Raw genomic sequence first — 20,462 nt, forward strand, 5'->3', positions numbered from 1 at the left:
AAAATCCAATGAATAAAATCTTCGAAGAAAATTCAAATTAACAATATTTGGAAATCAAAGTCTAATTGAAAACAAAAGGGTATCAATAATGGGTGTTGCCGCCTCTAGCCCTTAGGACTTCTTAGAGCCGGTTTGGCAATCCATTCATGATATCCTGGATATCAGATTGGGGGATATTGTGCCACTCTACCGCAGCTGCCTTCAGCTCTTCAAAGGATGCAGGGGCTGGTACTCTTGTCCTTACCCGTCTTTTGAGGTTGTTCCAGATATGCTCAATTGGGTTAAGATCGGGACTGTGTGCTGGCCATGGTAGAACTTGAATCCCGACCTCATTAAGGTACACACAGGTAGATCTTACTATATGACAATGTACATTGTCATGCATTAGTCTGAAGTTATCACCAATGAATGGTGCAAAGGGCATGACATGGTATTGAAGAACTTCTTGCACGTATACTTGAGTATTCACACTGCCTCTACCGAACACAACTAGATCAGTACGCGCTTCGTAAGAAATACCTCCCCAAATCATTATTGACCTTCCCCGGTAAGCCACTGTTTCGGTTATAGTGCATACAGCAAACCTTTCATTTTGACGCCTATGGACACGTTGGCGTCCATCTGGACCTTTTAGGGCTATTCTGCTCACATCTGAGAACAGTATATTCTTCCATTCCGCCATAGTCCAGTTAGCATATTCTCGCGCAAAATGAAGTCTAGCCCTACGGTGTTGTGAGAGCAGTTGTGGTGAAAAGCCTTCAAGTTTATTTCTGACAGTCTTCTTCTAATCGTTTGTCTACTCACACTAACGTTTCTCACCTCAAGAAGAGACCTACGAGCTTCAGGAGAGGTGCAAAAGCGATTTCTCAATACTTTAGTGACAATTAAGCGGTCACCTCGAACTGAAGTGCACCGTTTTTGACCTTGTCTGTGCCTGCGGTTGTACGAAACTTAAACAATATTCACTCACAATGATATAAAATTGCAATTTTAATTGTTAATGTTAATTACAAATTTTCCAGAATTGTTATTAACTCGGAAACAGATTTGCAACAATGTCGTACAACGACTATATGTCAAAAATCCTTCAATGACACAAATTTAGGAAACAAACTTTCACAGTTAATGTAAACAAACAATAATAAAGGTGGTGGGATTAATTTTGTTGGTGAGTTAAATCGTCTGTATTGATGAAAAACATGACTAGTTGTTAAACTACCTAACTTTTGTATTATCCAACATAAGCGAATAAATCAAAAAACAAAATGTTGAGAAAACATGAGGCTACAGTTAAGTTTTAATTTCAATATTTTAAAAATGCCAGAATATTCCACAGGGTGATGCAAACTTTACGAAAAAAACACAGTTTAATTCGTACACCCGGTATACAATGAAAATTCACCTGTTTAGCAACCATATTATTATAACGATATTATCAAGGAATAAGGCTATAACATATTAAAAAATCACTTAAATCGGACATCAGGTTTAGGAGATATAAGACAACAAAAATTACCCATTTTTAAGGTGGCCGGTTAATTTTGGCCCAGAGTGTATAATATTATATGTATATATAATATATATATATATATATATATATATATATATATTATATATATATATATATATATATATATATAATATTAAATATACAGGGTGGTCCTTAAGTAATTGTACAAAAAGAAACAGTAGATTCTACACTTTAAAATATTCCGATTTACGCCAAATTGCTTTAATAAAATGTTGATATTAAGAAAGATACAGGGTGTTAAAGTGAAAATTTAAAATTTTATTTTTTGCTATAACTTTCATGTTTGTAAACACTTATGTATAAAAATTTACAACTGGGTAGTTTTAAATATGAGAAATTATAATTTGATACACACTTAGATGTAACTGATAGAGGGCGCCACATACGCCACATATGTGGCATAAATTTGCACTTAACTTTTTTGCTCTTTAAGTTACCTATATTTGGAACAAAAAATATTAAAGATACATTATTTTAACAAAAAAAAGGTATACCTGTTAATAACTTCAAAACTCAACAGTTTTCGAGATAATCGCATTTTACAAATCAGCTGCATAATTCTGATTTAAAGCAATTACTCCAGGCAACGAAGGAAAAATAGACAAAAACATTAATACTTCTGAATTTTGTTATAAAATACCTTAAACTAAAGTTAATAGTTAACGAAATATTAAATAAAATAAATATATCAGCAGGATAATTAATAATAGGATTTGACAAAATAACAGAATATTAGAATGTTGCATCAAACATTTTACGTTTTATGTTAAATTAAAGTCATAATCAAAACATTTTGTTTACAAACTAAATAGCATAACTTTTTGTCAAAGTAAGTGTTCGATATGTCCACCATTTTACTTAATTCAATTGTCGATATATTCCATAAAAGATCCTCTCATATTAAATAGCATCATTGGTTCTAGCGGATTAAATTCTGGGATACTTGGTGGCTATAATGTATAATGTATGAATATATTCTTTTGGATACAAATCCAAATCTTATGGTATATTATGGAACTACATCTTATGTATCGCAGAGGTTAAATAATGTATAAAACTGTGATGTATCTCGTCCATTGGTTACTTATATACACACGGAATAACCTATCGATGACAATACTTATTTATATGATTATGTTACAGCTTATGAGTAACTATAATTACATCTCGAACAAATGGACTATTATTATTTACTAACGAACTAATATTATGCTAAACTAAATTGCCTGTGTTACTATATTTATAAAAATATCGTGTTTTAGGCCAACGATGATGTTTTTGTAAAAATATTATGCAAAAGTATTATGAAACAAGACACATATGTGTTATTTAATACCTGTGCTCTAGTTACTATTATTTGTCCTAATAAAAATGGGTAAACAATTTACGTAATGAATAATAAATATTCTTTTCGGATTTTTTATGAATTAAATAATTATATCAATATCTCACCACATTGCCAAGGAATATGACTGCCAGGACCAATCCAACTTTCAGAAAAGTTGTATTTAAGTATGTTCTAATTGCTTTTTCTCTAGAATGTGGTAGTGTACCATTTTGCATAAACCACATATTTTTGGTTTTCAGCATTTTACAATAGAGAAAAAGTAATACAACGCCAGTATAGAAACTTAAGAAGCGATAGAAAAGGGAATTGTAAACATGATGATGGCCAACGTCTGAATACGGACACGGCACCTAAAGAAGAAGATATATAACAAAGCATTTTGTGATGTTACATTATCATCTTTAAGTTGTTTTAATAAGAATAAACTATGAATTATGCTTATCTAGATGTATTTAGTGCTTTATTGCACAAATATCAAACTAAGAATTATTATGCAGCTGACTTGTAAAATGCGATTATTTCGAAAACGGTTGAATTTTGAGGTTACTAACAAGTATACCTTTTCTTTGTAAAAATAATGTATCTTTTATATTTTTTAACACAAATAGAGCTATCTTAAAGAATAAAAAAGTTAAGCGCAAATTTATGCCACACATGTGGCATATGTGGCGCCCTCTATCAGTTACATTAAAGTTTGTATAAAATTATAATTTATCCTACTCAAAAGCATCCAATTGTAAATTTTTGTCCAAAAATATTTACAAACGTAAAAGTTATAGCGAAAAATAAAATTTTAAATTTTCACTTTAACACCCTGTAGCTTTCTTAATATCAACATTTTATTAAAGCAAGTTGGCTTAAATCGTAATATTTTAAAGTGCAGAATCTACGGTTTCTGTTTGTACAATTACTTAAGGACCACCCTGTATATACAAAAGGAACATTTTTATATTCGAGAGAGGAAGAGAGAGAAAATATATCTTCTGTCTCTCTCTTACTCATTATCTTACATATGTAATGATTTCACAGATTCACTCCCATACAAATTTCCAACGTGGAGCGCGCGTATAGAAGTATAACTTCAAAAAAAAACAAAATTTGTTTAATTTATCAATATTTTGTACTTTGAGAACGATTTCTTAAGTGGAAATTGGAGCGTTACAAATGCCCTTATTTTAAACTTAAATTGTGGTTTATTGTCATAAAAAGTAGTAATTGCATTAAGATGCTACAATGTGGGATGACTGCAATATACCCATTGCAGCAGATGGGCTCACATTAAATGCACGAACAACAACGGCAATGGTCAAAATAAACGTGAAAAATTGAATCTGCATTTGTTTTGGATTGTGTCACTATTATTACCCTTATGATATCACTAAGAAAATATTGAGTCAACTAACCCCAAGCCGTTAGTCATCTAAACCCGCACCACTTATTTTGCAAGGCAGTCAAAATTGGCTTTTTTCTATGGAGAACTCGAATAAATTGAAAATGTATGTTTGTACAATACCTGAAGGAGTATAGAAGCCAAGTATGCCAGCTGGCATACTTGAATTTAACAGTATGCAAAATATTAATCAGTAAAAATTAATTATTAAAAAAATAAGTCAACAAACCCCAATCTCCCCTACTCTATATACACTACTAAAAAAATAGAAATGTATTTTAAAATCTACTATCCAGGTAAAGATTGACTTTTCCAAAACTACTTTTTTGACTTATGCAATATGTTACCGTAGCAGTATGTTACCGTAGATCATTCATAAATTCTTTTACTGTCATAATGACCACTTGATTTTTATCACCTACATTTTAAATCCACTTACTTGTAGGTACCTACCGATAATATTAATGAACTCAAATAGATAATTTTTAATTTTATCTATAAGGATTAAAAGATTAATGTAAATATCTAAGATTATAAAAGTGTAATATAAAATGTACCCTGGGACTAATAAAAAGTGCATTAAGCCTGTGTCTATTATTGTTTAGATATGAAAGTACATTTTGTGTGTTTATGTTTCATTTCTTGTAGTTTGGCAGTAAGTATACAATAACTTTGTATATATACAGTGCGGCCCAAAATTACCGCATAATTTTAAAATTATAAATTACTATAAATATTTAACCGGTATTGTAAAAAACCGGTGGAACTACAAAAAGGCTAGTTTTTATCATTTTTTTTGCAAGTACATTGAAAACATGATAGCAGTTCTTCATTTGAGTTCCACTTTATTTTGGTTTGAATACGTTTTGCTAAATCTCCAAAGGAGTTTTTCAAGTTTATTTAGCATTTTCCTTAAAATGAAACACCAACAGAAAAAAAATCGATATTTGTTAGAATCTGGCTGCAGAAGAATCATAAGGTACTCTTTGCGAAGAAGGATCCACTCAAGATTAACTCGCTAAACGGTTTAATGTCACTCCACAACCATTTAGAGAATTTTACTCCCAGTGACAACAAAACACGTTATGCTGTCACTGGGAGTAACTAAAGAAGACCTGGTCAAGGCTCAAAAGGGACAACTCCTAATCAAAGTCGGTTTTTGAGACTTTGTACAATGAGACAAAGGTTTTTTTACCAGTATTGATCTACAAAATGAATTTTTGGACCGTTAAAATTTTAAAATAAGCCAAAATACAATAAGGAAATGACTTATCGAAAATGACCTGCGCCTTGGTTGACAAAAAAAAATATTAATTACTTAAAAATCACTAAAGGAGGAAATGCAATAAATTTAAACTGAGGATTGAACTATTATACATCGAGATCGAATATTAATGAAAAAATTTCCAAATCCAGAAATTATTTGATAAGAGATTACAAAAAATAAGACTTATTGTGTTTTAATATTCTGAAAAACATTCTTGAAAATGCATCCTGGTTGTCTAATTTCATTCTTTACTTTTAATACTTTATTCGCTGTAGTTTATAAGCTGTATCGATCTCTGCTAATTTGTATTATATCCACCGCCTTTTTGAACGATGATGTGGTGGTTCCATACCATTGGAACTTCTAAAAAGTATATTTTATAAAAAAAAAGTATAATAATTTACAGTCGTTGAGTTGCGCCAAATGTAGGCAACTTATAGTTGATACAGACATTACCGGTTATTCCTCTTTTTAAATATTATATTGAGATTAATGCATGTTTAAAACAATCTTTTTATGGCGAAATGTCGAAACAGTTCGGTTGACAATAAATATGAGAACAAGTGCAAAATGATCTATCGGCGCAAATATTTTCCAAACATTTGCTGGATATTGGAAACGGTAAAATCAAACTTTATCCAAATACACCAGGTTCTCTTATGTCTTTTAAATCAATCGCCAGTATTGTTAGTGAAGCCGTAAATTATCCAACAAAGTTTTTAAATTCTCTTGATACACCAGGGATGCCACCACACAATCTTCAGTTGAAAATTGGTTAACGAATTATTCTGCGGTTCAATAATTTTATTAGTGAAACGAAATTTAATGAAGTACTTAATCGTGAAAAAAAATGGAGGTTCTTTAAAATAGGTAACGTCCATACAATAAAGCGTGTGTAAAATGCTTTAGGAATTCTTCTTCTTCCTATGCCGTTCCCATTAACGGAGGTTGGCGTCCACATTTCTAAAAGTCTCTCTGCCTTTTGCAACGTGGAATAATTCGTCTACAGTCATGTTTGTCCAGTCTCGAATATTTCGCAGCCATGACCTCCTCTTTCTACCTATTCCCTTTTTGCCTTCGACTCTACCCTGCATGATGACCTGCAGAAGACTATATTTATCATTCCTCAGTATGTGTCCAAGGTATGCATTCTTGCGTACTTTTATTGTTCTCAACAATTTTTTGTCTCGACCCATCCTTCTCAGCACTTCCTCATTGGTGACTCTGGCAGTCCATGGAATTCTCAACATTCTCCGGTATATCCAAAGTTCAAAGGCTTCAAGTTTCTTAACTAGTTGCGTTTTTAACGTCCATGTTTCTACCCCGTACAATAGTTGGGACCAGACATAACATTCAACAAACCTCAGTCTCAGCGCAGTATTCAGATTTTTGTCACAGAACAATTGCTTGAATTTTAAGAACGCTGCCTTTGCCATTTCTATTCGTACCCTGATCTCTTGGTCTGGATCTAATTCTGTGTTGATGTAAGCTTCCAGATATTTATATTTTGTCACTCTATTTGCTGTCTACCAAGAGTTAGTTGTTCATTATTTATTGGACTCCTTGATACTATCATAAATTTGGTCTTATTTGTGTTGATGTCAAGTCCCATTGGAATGAATTCACTATTTATTGCATCTAGTAAAGTTTGTAGTTCTTCTATACTCTCAGCCATAATTACCGTGTCATCTGCAAATCTCACGGTGTTTACGATTTCTCCAGCAATTCTTATTCCCCCTTTTCTTTCCCATAAGGCTTTTCTGAATATGACCTGTAAAAACACGTTGAAAAACGTCGGAGACAAGACGCATCCTTACCTGACATATCTCGCAATCGGTATATTATTTGTTTCTATATCGTTCACCTTTACTACTGCTTTCTGGTTCCAGTATATAGCCTTAATAAACTCAATGTCTTTAGGAATTAGCGAATCAAAATTATTGTCATCACGGGCTCTTAGTGCTCGTAAGCTAATACGCACCACTCCTCGAAACCTCACCATTGGCCAATTAAACTAAAATAACCATATCAATACTCAGAGACGTGTATAATTACGAGTGATTTTGAGATCAAACCCGGCAGTCGTGCTCGGACTCTCACAGTGTCGTCTTTACTCTGGAATCCCTCTTTCGGGAATCTGCTTCCCTTCTAGCCAACACCCTAGACTTGTGGCTAAACCTTTTTTCTACTCTAAACTGTGTTTCATTTTAATTAATACAAGAATAACAAAAATACACCCGAACATGCATTCAACGCAGAGGATCCTTCAACAAACGGTTAAAGCCCTCTGGACAGACTACAGTGAGAGATAGGATATCGAGCTAAACCCTTCTTTCCTAGAATCCCTAGGATGACACATAAGATCTTCAATAAAAAATGAGGTGATAAGGTCTTCAATAAAATGTATTCTAGGATTGGCCAAGCAAGATCAGCCACTAGACAGCTACACGGACTATTTTGGAATAATAAAATAACAAACGAAAACGATTTAATAATATCGTTTTCTGTCCTCGGGATATACGAAGTGTCTAGGCTATAACGAATATATCCACTATATGGCCGCCAAAGCAGGTGGCACCTCTGCAAGCTAACCACTGCGGTGGTCAAGTTTTAGGAGACATTCGTTGGACTTTTCGAGTTTGAATTTGTATCAGCCTGAGTATCTGATGAGGCAGTGATATGCTGAAATGATTCATAACACTTTATTGATACCGATTCTTCGAGCACGGGAAGTTTAACGAATTTGTCCTCCTATGCCATATATATATATATATATATATATATATATATATATATATATATATATATATATATATATATATAATATAAAATGAGACTCCCGGAAAACGGAACAATATGCGCGAAGGATGAAAATTTTCAATTCGTAATACCATAAATCAAATGCGTGAAAATAAGAAACTTGTAACTTTAGATACAATTTACGAATAGACAATCTACGAAAAGAGTTTACTTGTAAATTTTTTTTGCAGAGAAAACTCACAATAACAGGTGGGGATGAAGCTGTGCCTCACGCTTACCCATATCAAGTTGGTATACGAATAAATAGTGATGAATTTTGTGGAGGATCTCTTATTTCCACAAATTTTGTTCTCACTGCAGCTCATTGCGTAAACAGGTATGATTTCATTTATTATTTTAAAAAGTTTTGTGAAAGTCTATGTAGAAAAGATATCCAACTGGACGTTCTGCTTTAAACAGAATATATATATATATATATATATATATATATATATATATATATATATATATATATATATATTTATATATATATATATATCATGTTCTCCTGCACATTTTAGTTCTATCCCTTTTATCTTTTCTGTTTACCCTTCGGAATGATGGTTTCGGTCTTTTATGTCGCGAGTCCAGTCCGTGATCTGTCATTGAGTCCTTCAAGACGTTGCCCCTTATATCTTACCCGAAATCGGAGATCCGGCTCATCCCACGCTACTACTAGCATAGCGACTTCATCCGCAAACGCATACCTTCTCCGTATTCGCAGTTCATGACGCCGTCATATGCCAGATTCCATAGCGTTGGACCCAAGACCGATCCCTGTGGGACTCTAGCCGTTACGTCAACGAACGTGTCCTTCTCAACCATGATCATTATCTCGGAAAGATGTGCCATCACGTTCATCAGATAGTTAGTACACTTCTTATCCTCCAATGCCCGCATCACCTCTTTCCACTGCAGAGTGTTGAAATAAATAAAATAAATAAATAAAAGTCGGTCAGATAGCCAAGCGGGCTGGGCGGCCGGTTCTCATTCGCTTCACCGCGAGTGGTTCAGTGGATGTGAGTTCGATCCCCAGCTCGGTGTACAGAAAACAAAAGGCTAACGCAGCAGTTTAACATTTTAAATGAATCTGCGGCTTAGACTAGAATATGCTGGTGTCTGATCGGCCTATGGTGGAGCAGTACGGCAAGAGATAAGGGATTGCGGCTCGGTGATACTCCTCCATAGATCCCTACCGGAAGGGCGTACCGCCTAAAATACCGGTATATATATATAATAAATAAATAAAACCTCTGAGTTACCTAGATCGACAAATATGGCTAGTGTGATATTTTCCCGTTCTAGAATGCCACTTGTATACAAAAGGTATAATACCGGCCCAAAAACGATGCCTTGTGGAACCTCCACGTTTATTGGTTTAAGTTCTTAGTATTCATTTTCCGTTTTAACTCTAAAAATTTACTTTTATAGGTGTAACCGCATATGCTGGTATATGTATGTCCTAAATGAGTGCAAACACATATAATAATTGAATACAAAACATACTTTACTTTTGATTGACCATCTAGAAACTATCTTACTAACCTAAGAACTAATGTATAATCACTGTGTTCACTATTTATAGATATTGTTTTTACTTTATTTTCTTATTGGTATTTATTCTTATTTTGTTTTCAGTCATTGTACAATACTTAAAAGATATAACAACATATTATATTTCAGAACAAATCTGTCACTGGATATCATCTTAGGAGCTCATAACATATCCGATACAGAAATAACTCAAATTCACAGAACAAGCGCTAACATAATAATTCATGAAGATTTCGATGACATAAGTTTCCAAAACGACATCGCTTTGATAGAACTGGACGAGCCTGCTCCTATAACCTCAGCGATTGAAACAATCCCCTTGCTTTCCGAGGCGCAAACTGATGATACGTTTACAAACGAATTTGTAACTGTTACTGGATGGGGTTTGATTCAAGATGTGTTTAATCCCACTATTAAAGATTTATCAAATGTATTAATGATTGTAAATGTTACAGTTATCGAGTTAGAAGACTGCAAAAAATATTACGATGACGATTTCTTTAGTAGTATAGTCTATATTACTAATAATAATATTTGTACTAATGGCGACGATCAAAAGGGAACTTGCAATGGGGATTCTGGTGGACCTTTGGTGTGGAATAATGTTCAGATTGGTGTAGTTTCTGCTGGAACAAGCTTATGTCAGGTTGGAGCTCCGTCAGTATTTACCCATGTTGGCAAATATTTAGACTGGATTAAGAAATATGTCGATGTATAAACAAATAAATAAATAAGTTTTGAAAATTAATTCAAGAAATGTATAGAATTGTATTTTTTATTTTGATGTTGATAGCAAGATCCGTCATGCGAATGCGGCAGTTCCGTAAGTAAAAAAATTAGATTTTATGGATATGTTGCATAAAATATTGTTTCTTAAGCACTATGCAAATAATTATCAGCCAAATTTTATTTGCTTCGTAGACTTCGAAAACGCATTTGATAACGTAATAAATAAAATTAATTTTTTTAATTCAGCGTTTTTTAGGCATATTTCAAATGCCTCAAATTTGTTGCGACAACTCAAAATCGACATTTTATGTTACATCTTTTTGAAGATTAGGCTCTAACAATGGAAATTCCACAGCGACCGGTCAATGGAAGTGATAACTTTTATTGATTTTCTGAGAATCGTAAAAAATGGCAAAAATTGCGCAAATTTATTTAAGAGCTTTATATTAAATGACTTCATTTGCGGCAAAATGCAAAATTTGCATACTAAAGCTGCATTCTTCATCTTTAAAGCACCCTTTGATTTTTGTAGATAGGACACCGATCAAAAGATACCGAATTTTTACCATCGAGTTTATACAAATTTTATTTATAAAATTGATTTCGCGCGCTTACATTCAAAATCGCCGGTCGATTTTTCAACTTTTTTGGGTGCCAAAATTGATATACTCAGCAAAATTTAGCTTGTTCGTCTTGTTTTTAGAGATTAAATCTCTGACGACTGGATCATCAAGTATTATTATAAAATCGGTTCACAATTTGTCGATAGCTCACTACAAGTTTAACCCTAATTAGAGAACTGAAATACAGAGAGGATAGGTAATACGATATAATAGTAAAAACCAACCTGAAACTGACGGTTTAAGATGTTTTCGACTAACCCACCTTGTATCTGAAGGAATACAATACAGCAGTCAACCTTATAATCCGATTACGAAGGTATTTTGGTTACAGATGACCGACCAGTGTCGTAGAGTATATGATTGAAACATTTATTTGAAGTAAATAAATATATTTTTTAAATTGTACTTATGTAAATTGTATTTTTGTTTTAATAAAACTTCTTTATTTTATTCAAAAATAAAAAGTGTCTTGCCATTTGTAAAAGATACATTTATTTAATTAAGGGGAAAGGCGCCAAATGTCGCCTGGCAAAATTTTCAATGTGTTTTAAATGTATCCATTATTTTAGAATCCGGAGAAAACTAATAAATATTTTTGAAAAATTTAAACTCAGAATGAAAGATTACATTATTACTGAGGGCAGAAAGTCCCTGAAAACTTCTACAATGTTTATTTTAATATGTTATGTAACAGGAGTGAAAATAAAAGAGAAAATATAGTATAATTTTTAATTGAAAATATTGCATGCAAAAGAAACTTTTTATTTTTTCTAATAAATTTTTTTCTGCCTTTAAAATTTTCATAAATGCTTTTTAGTTTTCTCAGGATTTAAAAAAAAATGGATACCTTTAAAACACATTGAACATTTTGACAGGCGACATTTTGCCCCTTTCCCCTTTAATACCTTACGATTACAACTATTATTACTTACCTTATATAATTACGATTAGAAAACTATTCAAATTCAAAATAAATAGGATCAACTTCTGAATCCGAGTCGTCTTGAGGGTTAATAATTAGCGGTTGTATCTCTACGGTCGCATCAATTATGTTATCCAGATCCCACATTTTTTGTTCTTCTTCTATTACATGTCTTACTGCATCTTTCCAGTTTTGTTCTGTAATATGTTGTAAAGACTCGTATAAAAATTCACGTACAGCTTGTATTTTATATGACGTATTTTTTCTAGCCACCTAACTTTTCATTTGTGCCCAAATGAGTTCAATTGGATTTATTTCGCAGTGGTAGGGTGGAAGTCTAAGGACTGTGATGTTTCGCCTTTCTGCCATTTTGTCAACTACGTATTTCTTGAACTTATATTTGTGTTGCCGTTTCTTCTATATATATCCTGTTTCTTCCACACAGTCGTTGGAAGTCTTTCTACTAGTCGTGAATGATAAGGTGCATTATCTAATACTATAATTGAATTTGGTGGTATGTGTTCAATCATCTGCTCAAAATACTCTTCGAAAACATCAGCTGTCATCTCCTCGTGATAGTATTTTGTGCTTTAGGACTGAAATTCCAACAAACCATGCTTAACAAATCCTTTTTCACTGCCAATGTGAGAAATTATTAATCTACTGCCTTTACAGAAGGTGGGGAGATACCAATAGACCAACCTTCCATAAAGGCTTGCCTGGAGATTAATATATTTTTATCTGACCAAATTTTTTTTAGAGTATGACCTGAGTTTACCCACGTTTCATTTTGGTAGAAGATTGGCCTTCCTTCAGCCCGAAATTTTCGTATAGTTCTTAGATAATATCTTCGCCAACATTTTATCTCCTCCCGGTCAATCAAAAGTGATTTTCGGTCTGATTTCTCCCACCGGAAATTTAATTCTTTTAAAACTTGCCACAATTTAGTCCGTCCGATATGAGGCAAATTCGGGTCGTCTCTAACTTCTTGTAAAATTTTGTTTAGGTTTGGTATTTCTTTTTTGAAAAAAAAATCCATGAATTTTCCTTCGAATACCATTTTTGGCAAATTCATCAATTTCAATAGGCTTTTTCCCTCTCTTTAAGTGTTCGTTTGTGTTTGGGTTAGCTATACCGTGTTTTTTTCTTTCTGATAAGAACCTATATATAGTTGACTCCCGTACGCCAGTCATGTTGGCACAACTTTCGACTATGTTGCGAACAGTGTTTGTGGGATTCTGAGAAACCAGGGCAACTTGAACATTCAGGACAATAGTCTTCTCTCTTGGTGAATAGACAGACTTACTGACTGTACGCAACAGTACCGGTGTAAAACTTGATGATGTTGATGATGAAGCCATCACAAATAATCCAACAAAACGAGCACGAGCGAAAGGTACGTATATATTCGTAGGTATATGGGATAAAAAATCACTCACGCACTGCATATAATTCGCAAAAGAAATATTCGAGACGCTAATTACTACCGTAGACGCGGAAACACCGACGAGCCGTAAATTACACGCGATCAAAAACGTACTAAACAAAAAAATTGTTTTCGTTCGTAATAACTTCACCCTTTCAAGTTAAGTTTCGAATATAAACTGAACAGACGAGGTACGTGGCCAAAGCCGGCATCTTTATACCCATTATATTATTAAAAATCTGGGGAATTCCATCCTAATTATCTTGCAACGAATAGTACCTTCAGATATGAATTCCAGGTTTTCTAGTAATGTGATTAAACGCGAAGATTAGTATTGAAATATCCAAAGAGATAAGTTATTCTTATTTACAGAATTGTTAATGGTTAAATTCTTATTTTTATTAATATAATATAATAACCAACATTAGCCGTGAAAGTTTTAATTGTTTTTTGCTAAATATATTAGTATTAAAACATTATTAATATTATATATAACAGTATTAAAACATTATATTATTATTTAATGAATAAACACCTCAGCAACGCCTATGATGATACAAATTTTACGACTGTTTTATGGCTTTGAGGCACATTTCGTGCTCTCAACAATTTGTGAACGGAGAATAGTATATTATGTATAGTAGTTCTTGATAGAAGTCTATCTAATTATTAACATTTTGTATGACTTAAAAATATGACTTATTGTTATGTTTTCAATCAATGTTTAGAAGAACTAAACGAATCAACTATGTTTATGTTTATGAGAGACGTAAAATAAAGTAAACGTTAAGTAACTTTTGTAATAATTGTTTACTTCTTTTTAATTCATCCATAAACAGCTATTTTGCCGGTAAAATCAGGGTACTTTAATTATGGGGCATAGCAAAAAAATATTTCCAAGCAACTTCAATCCTATGGGTACTTACATTAAAGAAAAATAAATGAAAAATGATCGTGAACTGCTGGATAAAAAAGCCATTCAGAACGTTTTATAATTGCAACTTTAATTTACAAGTTCAGGGCTGACAAGTCTTGTGCTGATAATGAATTTTACTTAAAGCAGATCGTAGACAAGAAAACAGCAAAAAATCAAAAAATACACATAGTTTGTATTGATCTGCAATTGGCCTAAGATACAGTGCCAATAAAAAAACTTTGGGAAGTACTTCGGGAAATCAATATAAATTACATGCTCATAAAGGATTTGCTGTGACGAAAGGTCTAAGTCAAGGTTGGTGCATTTTTCCACACTAATAGCTAACACTAATGAAAATATATATAGCAAAAGCATAAAAAAGTAAGTGCCATGGTATGGGAATAGAGTTCAATAATAGATGAACACGCCGTCATAGCAAACAATAAGAAAGATTTGAAATGCATTATAATAAAGTTGGTCGAAGAATATCAGAAATGGGGACTAATACTTAATACCAAAACAAATCAAATATCTCAGCATTGGAAGAGACATAGCAAATTTTGTACTAAATAGAAGGAAGAATATTCATATCAAATATAATTCTAGTAATTAATATGGCACATATTTGTATAAGTATATAGAAAAACCTTACCTTTACATTTGGAGCTAGCCTGTTTATTCCGTGTAGCAGTTAGGACGCGGGTTAATTTCTTCTGTAAAGCCTGCTTTTCTTTATATCTGCAACAGATTTTAAAATTTGAATGCAGTGAAATAAGGCCACAATAAAACTATCAAGTAAAATTTTAAAAATAAACTGCTCTTTTCCACACTGTACTGTCAAAAATATATGTCTGATACTAATATATTAAAGAATTATGGAAAATTAACTCTTATCAGCATTAACATCCTCATTAATGTCTTCTTCAAGGCTTCCGAGGTCTCAGTCTTCCGAGCCCGCAGATACTACTACACATTAACCAATGCATTACTGCTACTGAGAATAGAGGACGGTTCATTTATACCGTCGATGGTGACATGGTTTACGTAGTGGTTGTCTTGGGGATTGGCGCCTAATCCCCAGGCTGACCCCCACGCCAAATAAACTAGAAGACCGTAGCAAGGTTACGGTAGCCTTGGTACCAAGGTACAAGAGTCATAAAGGAATTGGACCGGAATTCTTCTGTGTTGTTGCAAAGCCAGTAACAAGAGCAGCTACAAAAAAGTGGGCAGCACATAAATCTTTAGAATGGTGAAGGAATTCACCAAGACAAACACAGGAGGAAACAGTTCATTATATAACATTGATCAAAATTTATAGCAGTCCCAATTAGAAAAGACAGGAAAACAGTCAAAGCACTTGTTTGTGGATCTGTTAACGGTTCAAGGTAAGCTAAATAGGCAGTTAAAGCTGATGGGATTGGTAGATGATGATCTATGCAGATTCTGTCACCTAGAGTCACAGTCTGTCACACCTTTTGTGTCAGTGCGATAGCCTGGTAAATGTACGGTTCTTTACATTAGGCTAAAAAAAAGCCACCGACAAAGAGCTATATGAAAGGTTCAGTCTTAAAGCTTTTAAACCTTTTAAAAAGTGTCAGGGTAGAGAATATACTCGTAATCTAGGACTAGAGGACCACAATAGATCTGATCTAAAATAACTGAGTGAAGCCTTAAAAGATAATGAAATACATATCTCAAATTACATAAAAAACAAATTTTCTAAATTACATTCAAGATTCTCTGACCGAATTTATTAAATCAGTAGTGGATCTATGGCCTATCCCCGCAGAAAATTAAAACTAGTCCTATCTTTGACTATATAGAAGTAGCAGGGAATATATCATTACAAAAAATAAGAGAAAACTTTGGTTGTAGAGTCAGAAAAGGAACCAATATTTCATCAAAATCATTCACTTCTCTAACTAAATAAATAGTAATACTTGATACAATAGATTAACTGTACCTTTTTAGACCAAAACTATGTCTGTTTGATATTTCATTGTGATTTTACCTGCAAAAAAACTCAGGTCGAATCCTGTAGTGGTATAGAAAATCGTCATACATCCGAAGCATTGCCAAGATATGCCCCGTGAATACAGCATTTTGTTCGTAGGTTTCATCAGGTAACAGCATACTGCAGGCATTGTTCTAACGTCTAAAATTAAAAATGATATATTTTAATATTTTAAACATTTCGAATATATTTTTGAACAATTAAAAAAAAACAAGTCATAAATTTTGTACTAAATACAAATAGTCTAGTGAAATTAAAAAAATATATTGTATTTGGTTTCAATGACCTTTTTCAAATTAAAGTTTAGGAGAAAAGAATCTAGAAACTCATATTACTTTTGTAGACCTGCAAAAAGCATATGACAACATCCGCTTAACAAAACTGTGGACAACGTTGAAAAGATCTAACATCAACCACACATTGATAAATGCTGTACAAGAACTATATAGAGACTCAAAGGCACAGATAAAATCAGGAAAATATCTAACGGAAGAATTCCTGGTTACAAAAGGCTTGCGACAGAGATGCTGTATCTCACCAACCTTATTCAAGATATATGTTGCAGCGGCATTGGAAAGATGGAAAAGAAAGGTGCATAGGATGGGTATAGAGCTTAGCAATGAATGTATATATACACTCCAGTTTGCTGATGACCAGATAGTGCTAGCGACCGACAGGGAAGACATGCAGTACATGCTTAGAAAACTGATAGAATAATATAACGACTGGGGAATGAATGTCAATACAACAAAAACCAAATATCTTTGTATTGGAAACGAGTCAGATAACATAGACCTCGAAAACGGACAACATATTTCCTGCTGTCAGAGTTATGACTACTTGGGTGTTGCCTTTGACAATACAGGAACTGATACACGGGAAATAGAAAAACGAATCACTCAAGCAAAGAAAGTCTAAGGATGTCTCAATAGTATACTGTGGAGTAAAGAGATAACGAAAGGAAGAAAATTTAATATATATGAGACCATGATTAAAACTACTCTTCTTTATGGCGCTGAAACATGGAGAATTAGTGAAAAGAACAAAACGCGAATAAAAGCAGTAGAGATGGATGCAATGAGAAGATCTTTAGGTATTTCCAGACGAGACCGAATCAGAAATGATGTAATAAAACAACGTATGGGAATAGAAGGAAATATAACTCAAGATGTAGAGAAGAAACAATTAAGGTGGTATGGGCATGTTCAACGGATGCCAGCAACAAGACTCCCCAAAAAAGTAGTAGAATGGCAACCGATAGGTCGACGGAAAAGAGGAAGATCCAGATTAGAATGGCAACACGGCGTAAACAAGTCCATGAGCGAAAGAAATTTAACAACAAACGACTGCGAAGATAGGAAGAGATGGTGTTTAGGTATCGGACAACGTCGAAAGACGTTCTAAACCGATGTATATATAGAAAAGAATTATTTTTTCAACGAAGTATTTAATTTAAGAAAGGTTTAATTTTACCAGATCGTCGTTTAAGCATTGATTACCAAACGTCAAAGTTACCAAAAAATGAGGTTATTGGATCCTTCACAAATGTTATAGAACTGTCGTCCCCATAGAACTTGTTACTTTTTTTCTTGAAAGTTAAAAAAAAGGCTGCTTTATACCAAGCTTATACAAGAATTGGCATTAGAATAAAAAAACTGAATAAATAATTTGAAAGCTTGCCCCTCCAAAGTGGCAACTGAATTGCCTAGTGGTGACAATTATTTAATTAATGTATAAGGTTTTTCGTTAATAACTTTGCGAGGAATAAATATTTTATAATTATTATGTTTCGAACTTCGTTTTGCTGGTATTTTTCACGAATTAAAAAAAAAGTTGTTTTAAAACGTATTTTAAATTTTTTCGATATTTTTCACAAATTTCCCATATTTCCTAAAGACGCTAAAGCCTCTTCTACAACTTCGCCTCTTTCAGCAACTCCGTTGGTGTATCATTTGGACCACAAGCTTTTCTAATTTTAGCATTATTTATAGCGTGTTCTACCTCGCATTTTATAATTTCTGGGCCGTCAGTACAGTTTTGGTAGAATTCGGCAATATTATTCCTGTCATCTTCAAACAACTGATATATACAGTTGCCATTTTTTACTTATAACTGTCTATAACTTCAATTATTATAACAGATTTAATGTTCACAGCCTACCCCGATTTGAATTTTTCTCGATTACAATATTTAATTCTTGAAAAATATTCAATAACAGTGTGTAAATTTTATAGCGGATAACGAGAAGATATCTATAATTTGATGTAGTTAAGCAACACCTTCTTGTTTTGTTATTGAGTGAGTCACGATATACACTATTAATGCTAATCCTTGCATGTTATCATTAACAATTTCCCAAGTGCATTACATTTTATTGGGAAAAAAACAATATTGATTAAAGAGGACGCAAAGCCGGAAATCTTATTATTGGTAATCATCTGCTTAGAAAATAATCAGAGCAATTTTAAGTAACTGTCCTACATAAATCAAAAGGATTTTGATTGTTTTTTTTTATGAATTTCTCTGACCTATTTTATTTATTTATTAACGGATACACCATTTTACAAGATAAAATATTTATAATTAACGGTATAAACATAAAAAACTTAAAAATTTACATAATAACTAAACACATTATGTAAAAATCCGTATATAGTTACAAATATTCATTAATGTAATACACTTCAGAAGTAAGTACGAAAAATATCATTGTGGAAATATGGCATAAAGACAGATCGTTTGGGTAAGTTCTCTAACCTGCTGTTTTATTAAGTATTTTAAGGATCTGAAGATATCTATTTTAATTGTAAAGTTAAAGCATTTCTATTTCCTTTCGGACATGTTAAAACACCGAAAAATATTTTCAATTTTTTTACGTCACTAAGATTGACAATATAAATATTTTAAGTTTGTTTATATAACACAGATTGGTATTTCTTTGATCTTATTCCGCTTAACATTACGCGTCAAATAAATATTCACTTGGAGCCAACAAGATCTGTCAATTTTTATGTTCCATGGTCGTTCCAGACCATTTACAGTTTGTGTGGGACAATGTTTTTGGTTAAGTTCCGATCCCAAAAACTTTCTTAAAGGAAATATATCAGTCAGAGTGATATAAGGAACTTTTTGTTAAAATTGAAATTGTTTTAAATGTATATTTTAATTTCTAAGATCTGAATGCATAAATACTAATTGTTATTTTTATGTTGTAACGTTAGAAACGTCACTATCTTTATTAATTTATATTTAAATAATTACTTTATTTTAATTTCTTTATTATTTTCTTTTTTTTCTTTACATTTAGTTTCTGTTTTACTATTTTTTCTTCAAAAAGTAGTTGGTGCCCTCTGTTTTTATTTTCTTTCTCTTTCTCTCTGGTAGAATAAATATTTGCCTTCACTCTCTCTCTCTGTCTGGTAGACTAAGTATTCTGTTTTAGGTTGACAGAAAAGCTAATTCCATCATATAGGAACATCCTATGACATCTTTGCTAACTTCAGTTTAGTCTCCCTACTTTCTGTCAATCAACTTTTCTAACGTAGTGGGAATATAATTTTTTGCTTGTTTTTTTAAATTTATAAAAGGAGTCAAAAATTATTATAAGCTTCATTTTTATGGTCTGCAATATTCTTTTGGGTTTATTGACTGTATTCCAGACTTTATTGACCACATAGGATGAACATTTATTAACCATTGGAGGACCTAACCACTTAATTGGGAGTTACTCACATGGTATAACTGCAGTTCATAGGAGGATCTAATCGTCTAATTGGGAGGACACACAAGCAGCCCATTGATGCCATCGTTGCCTTAAGTATAGGGGTTCAGGTTTGATTCCTAGTTTAAGACAAGACGAACTCACACTTGAGATACTAAGCTAGGCGAAGCATAGACGATAAGCTCCCATGGTTGATTGAGGTATTATTTTTATAATAGTACT

General features: G+C 32.8%; 2 protein-coding genes across 2 annotated transcripts in view; one reads left to right on the forward strand and one right to left on the reverse strand.

The window, feature by feature from the left end:
• Positions 1-20,462, reverse strand: part of dachs (unconventional myosin-IXb-like dachs) — a 269,952-nt gene that overhangs the window by 234,742 nt on the left and 14,748 nt on the right. Inside the window, exons 2-3 of the mRNA XM_072534244.1 lie at positions 16,517-16,660; positions 15,158-15,243 (exon numbers count right to left, since the gene is read on the reverse strand). Coding sequence (XP_072390345.1) covers positions 15,158-15,243; positions 16,517-16,638 — 208 coding nt within the window. The 5' untranslated portion in view covers positions 16,639-16,660. The remainder of the gene's footprint in view (positions 1-15,157; positions 15,244-16,516; positions 16,661-20,462) is intronic.
• LOC140443154 (brachyurin-like) lies at positions 4,809-10,659 on the forward strand. Its single transcript, XM_072534248.1, has 3 exons — positions 4,809-4,924; positions 8,527-8,672; positions 10,019-10,659. The coding sequence occupies exons 1-3, from the start codon at positions 4,877-4,879 to the stop codon at positions 10,605-10,607; spliced, it is 783 nt and encodes a 260-aa protein (XP_072390349.1). The 5' UTR covers positions 4,809-4,876; the 3' UTR covers positions 10,608-10,659.

Source organism: Diabrotica undecimpunctata, chromosome 6 (assembly GCF_040954645.1).
Source record: "Diabrotica undecimpunctata isolate CICGRU chromosome 6, icDiaUnde3, whole genome shotgun sequence".
In the NCBI taxonomy this organism is placed as follows: Eukaryota; Metazoa; Arthropoda; class Insecta; order Coleoptera; family Chrysomelidae; genus Diabrotica; species Diabrotica undecimpunctata.

What these genes read in the sequence shown, in the direction of transcription:
- LOC140443154 (XM_072534248.1), top strand. Translation starts at nt 4,877, where the DNA reads ATGAAAGTACATTTTGTGTGTTTATGTTTCATTTCTTGTAGTTTGGCA. An exon ending in TCATTTCTTGTAGTTTGGCA is followed by an intron (nt 4,925 to 8,526) that starts GTAAGTATACAA and finishes TTTTTTTTGCAG; the next exon opens with AGAAAACTCACAATAACAGG. An exon ending in GCAGCTCATTGCGTAAACAG is followed by an intron (nt 8,673 to 10,018) that starts GTATGATTTCAT and finishes ATTATATTTCAG; the next exon opens with AACAAATCTGTCACTGGATA.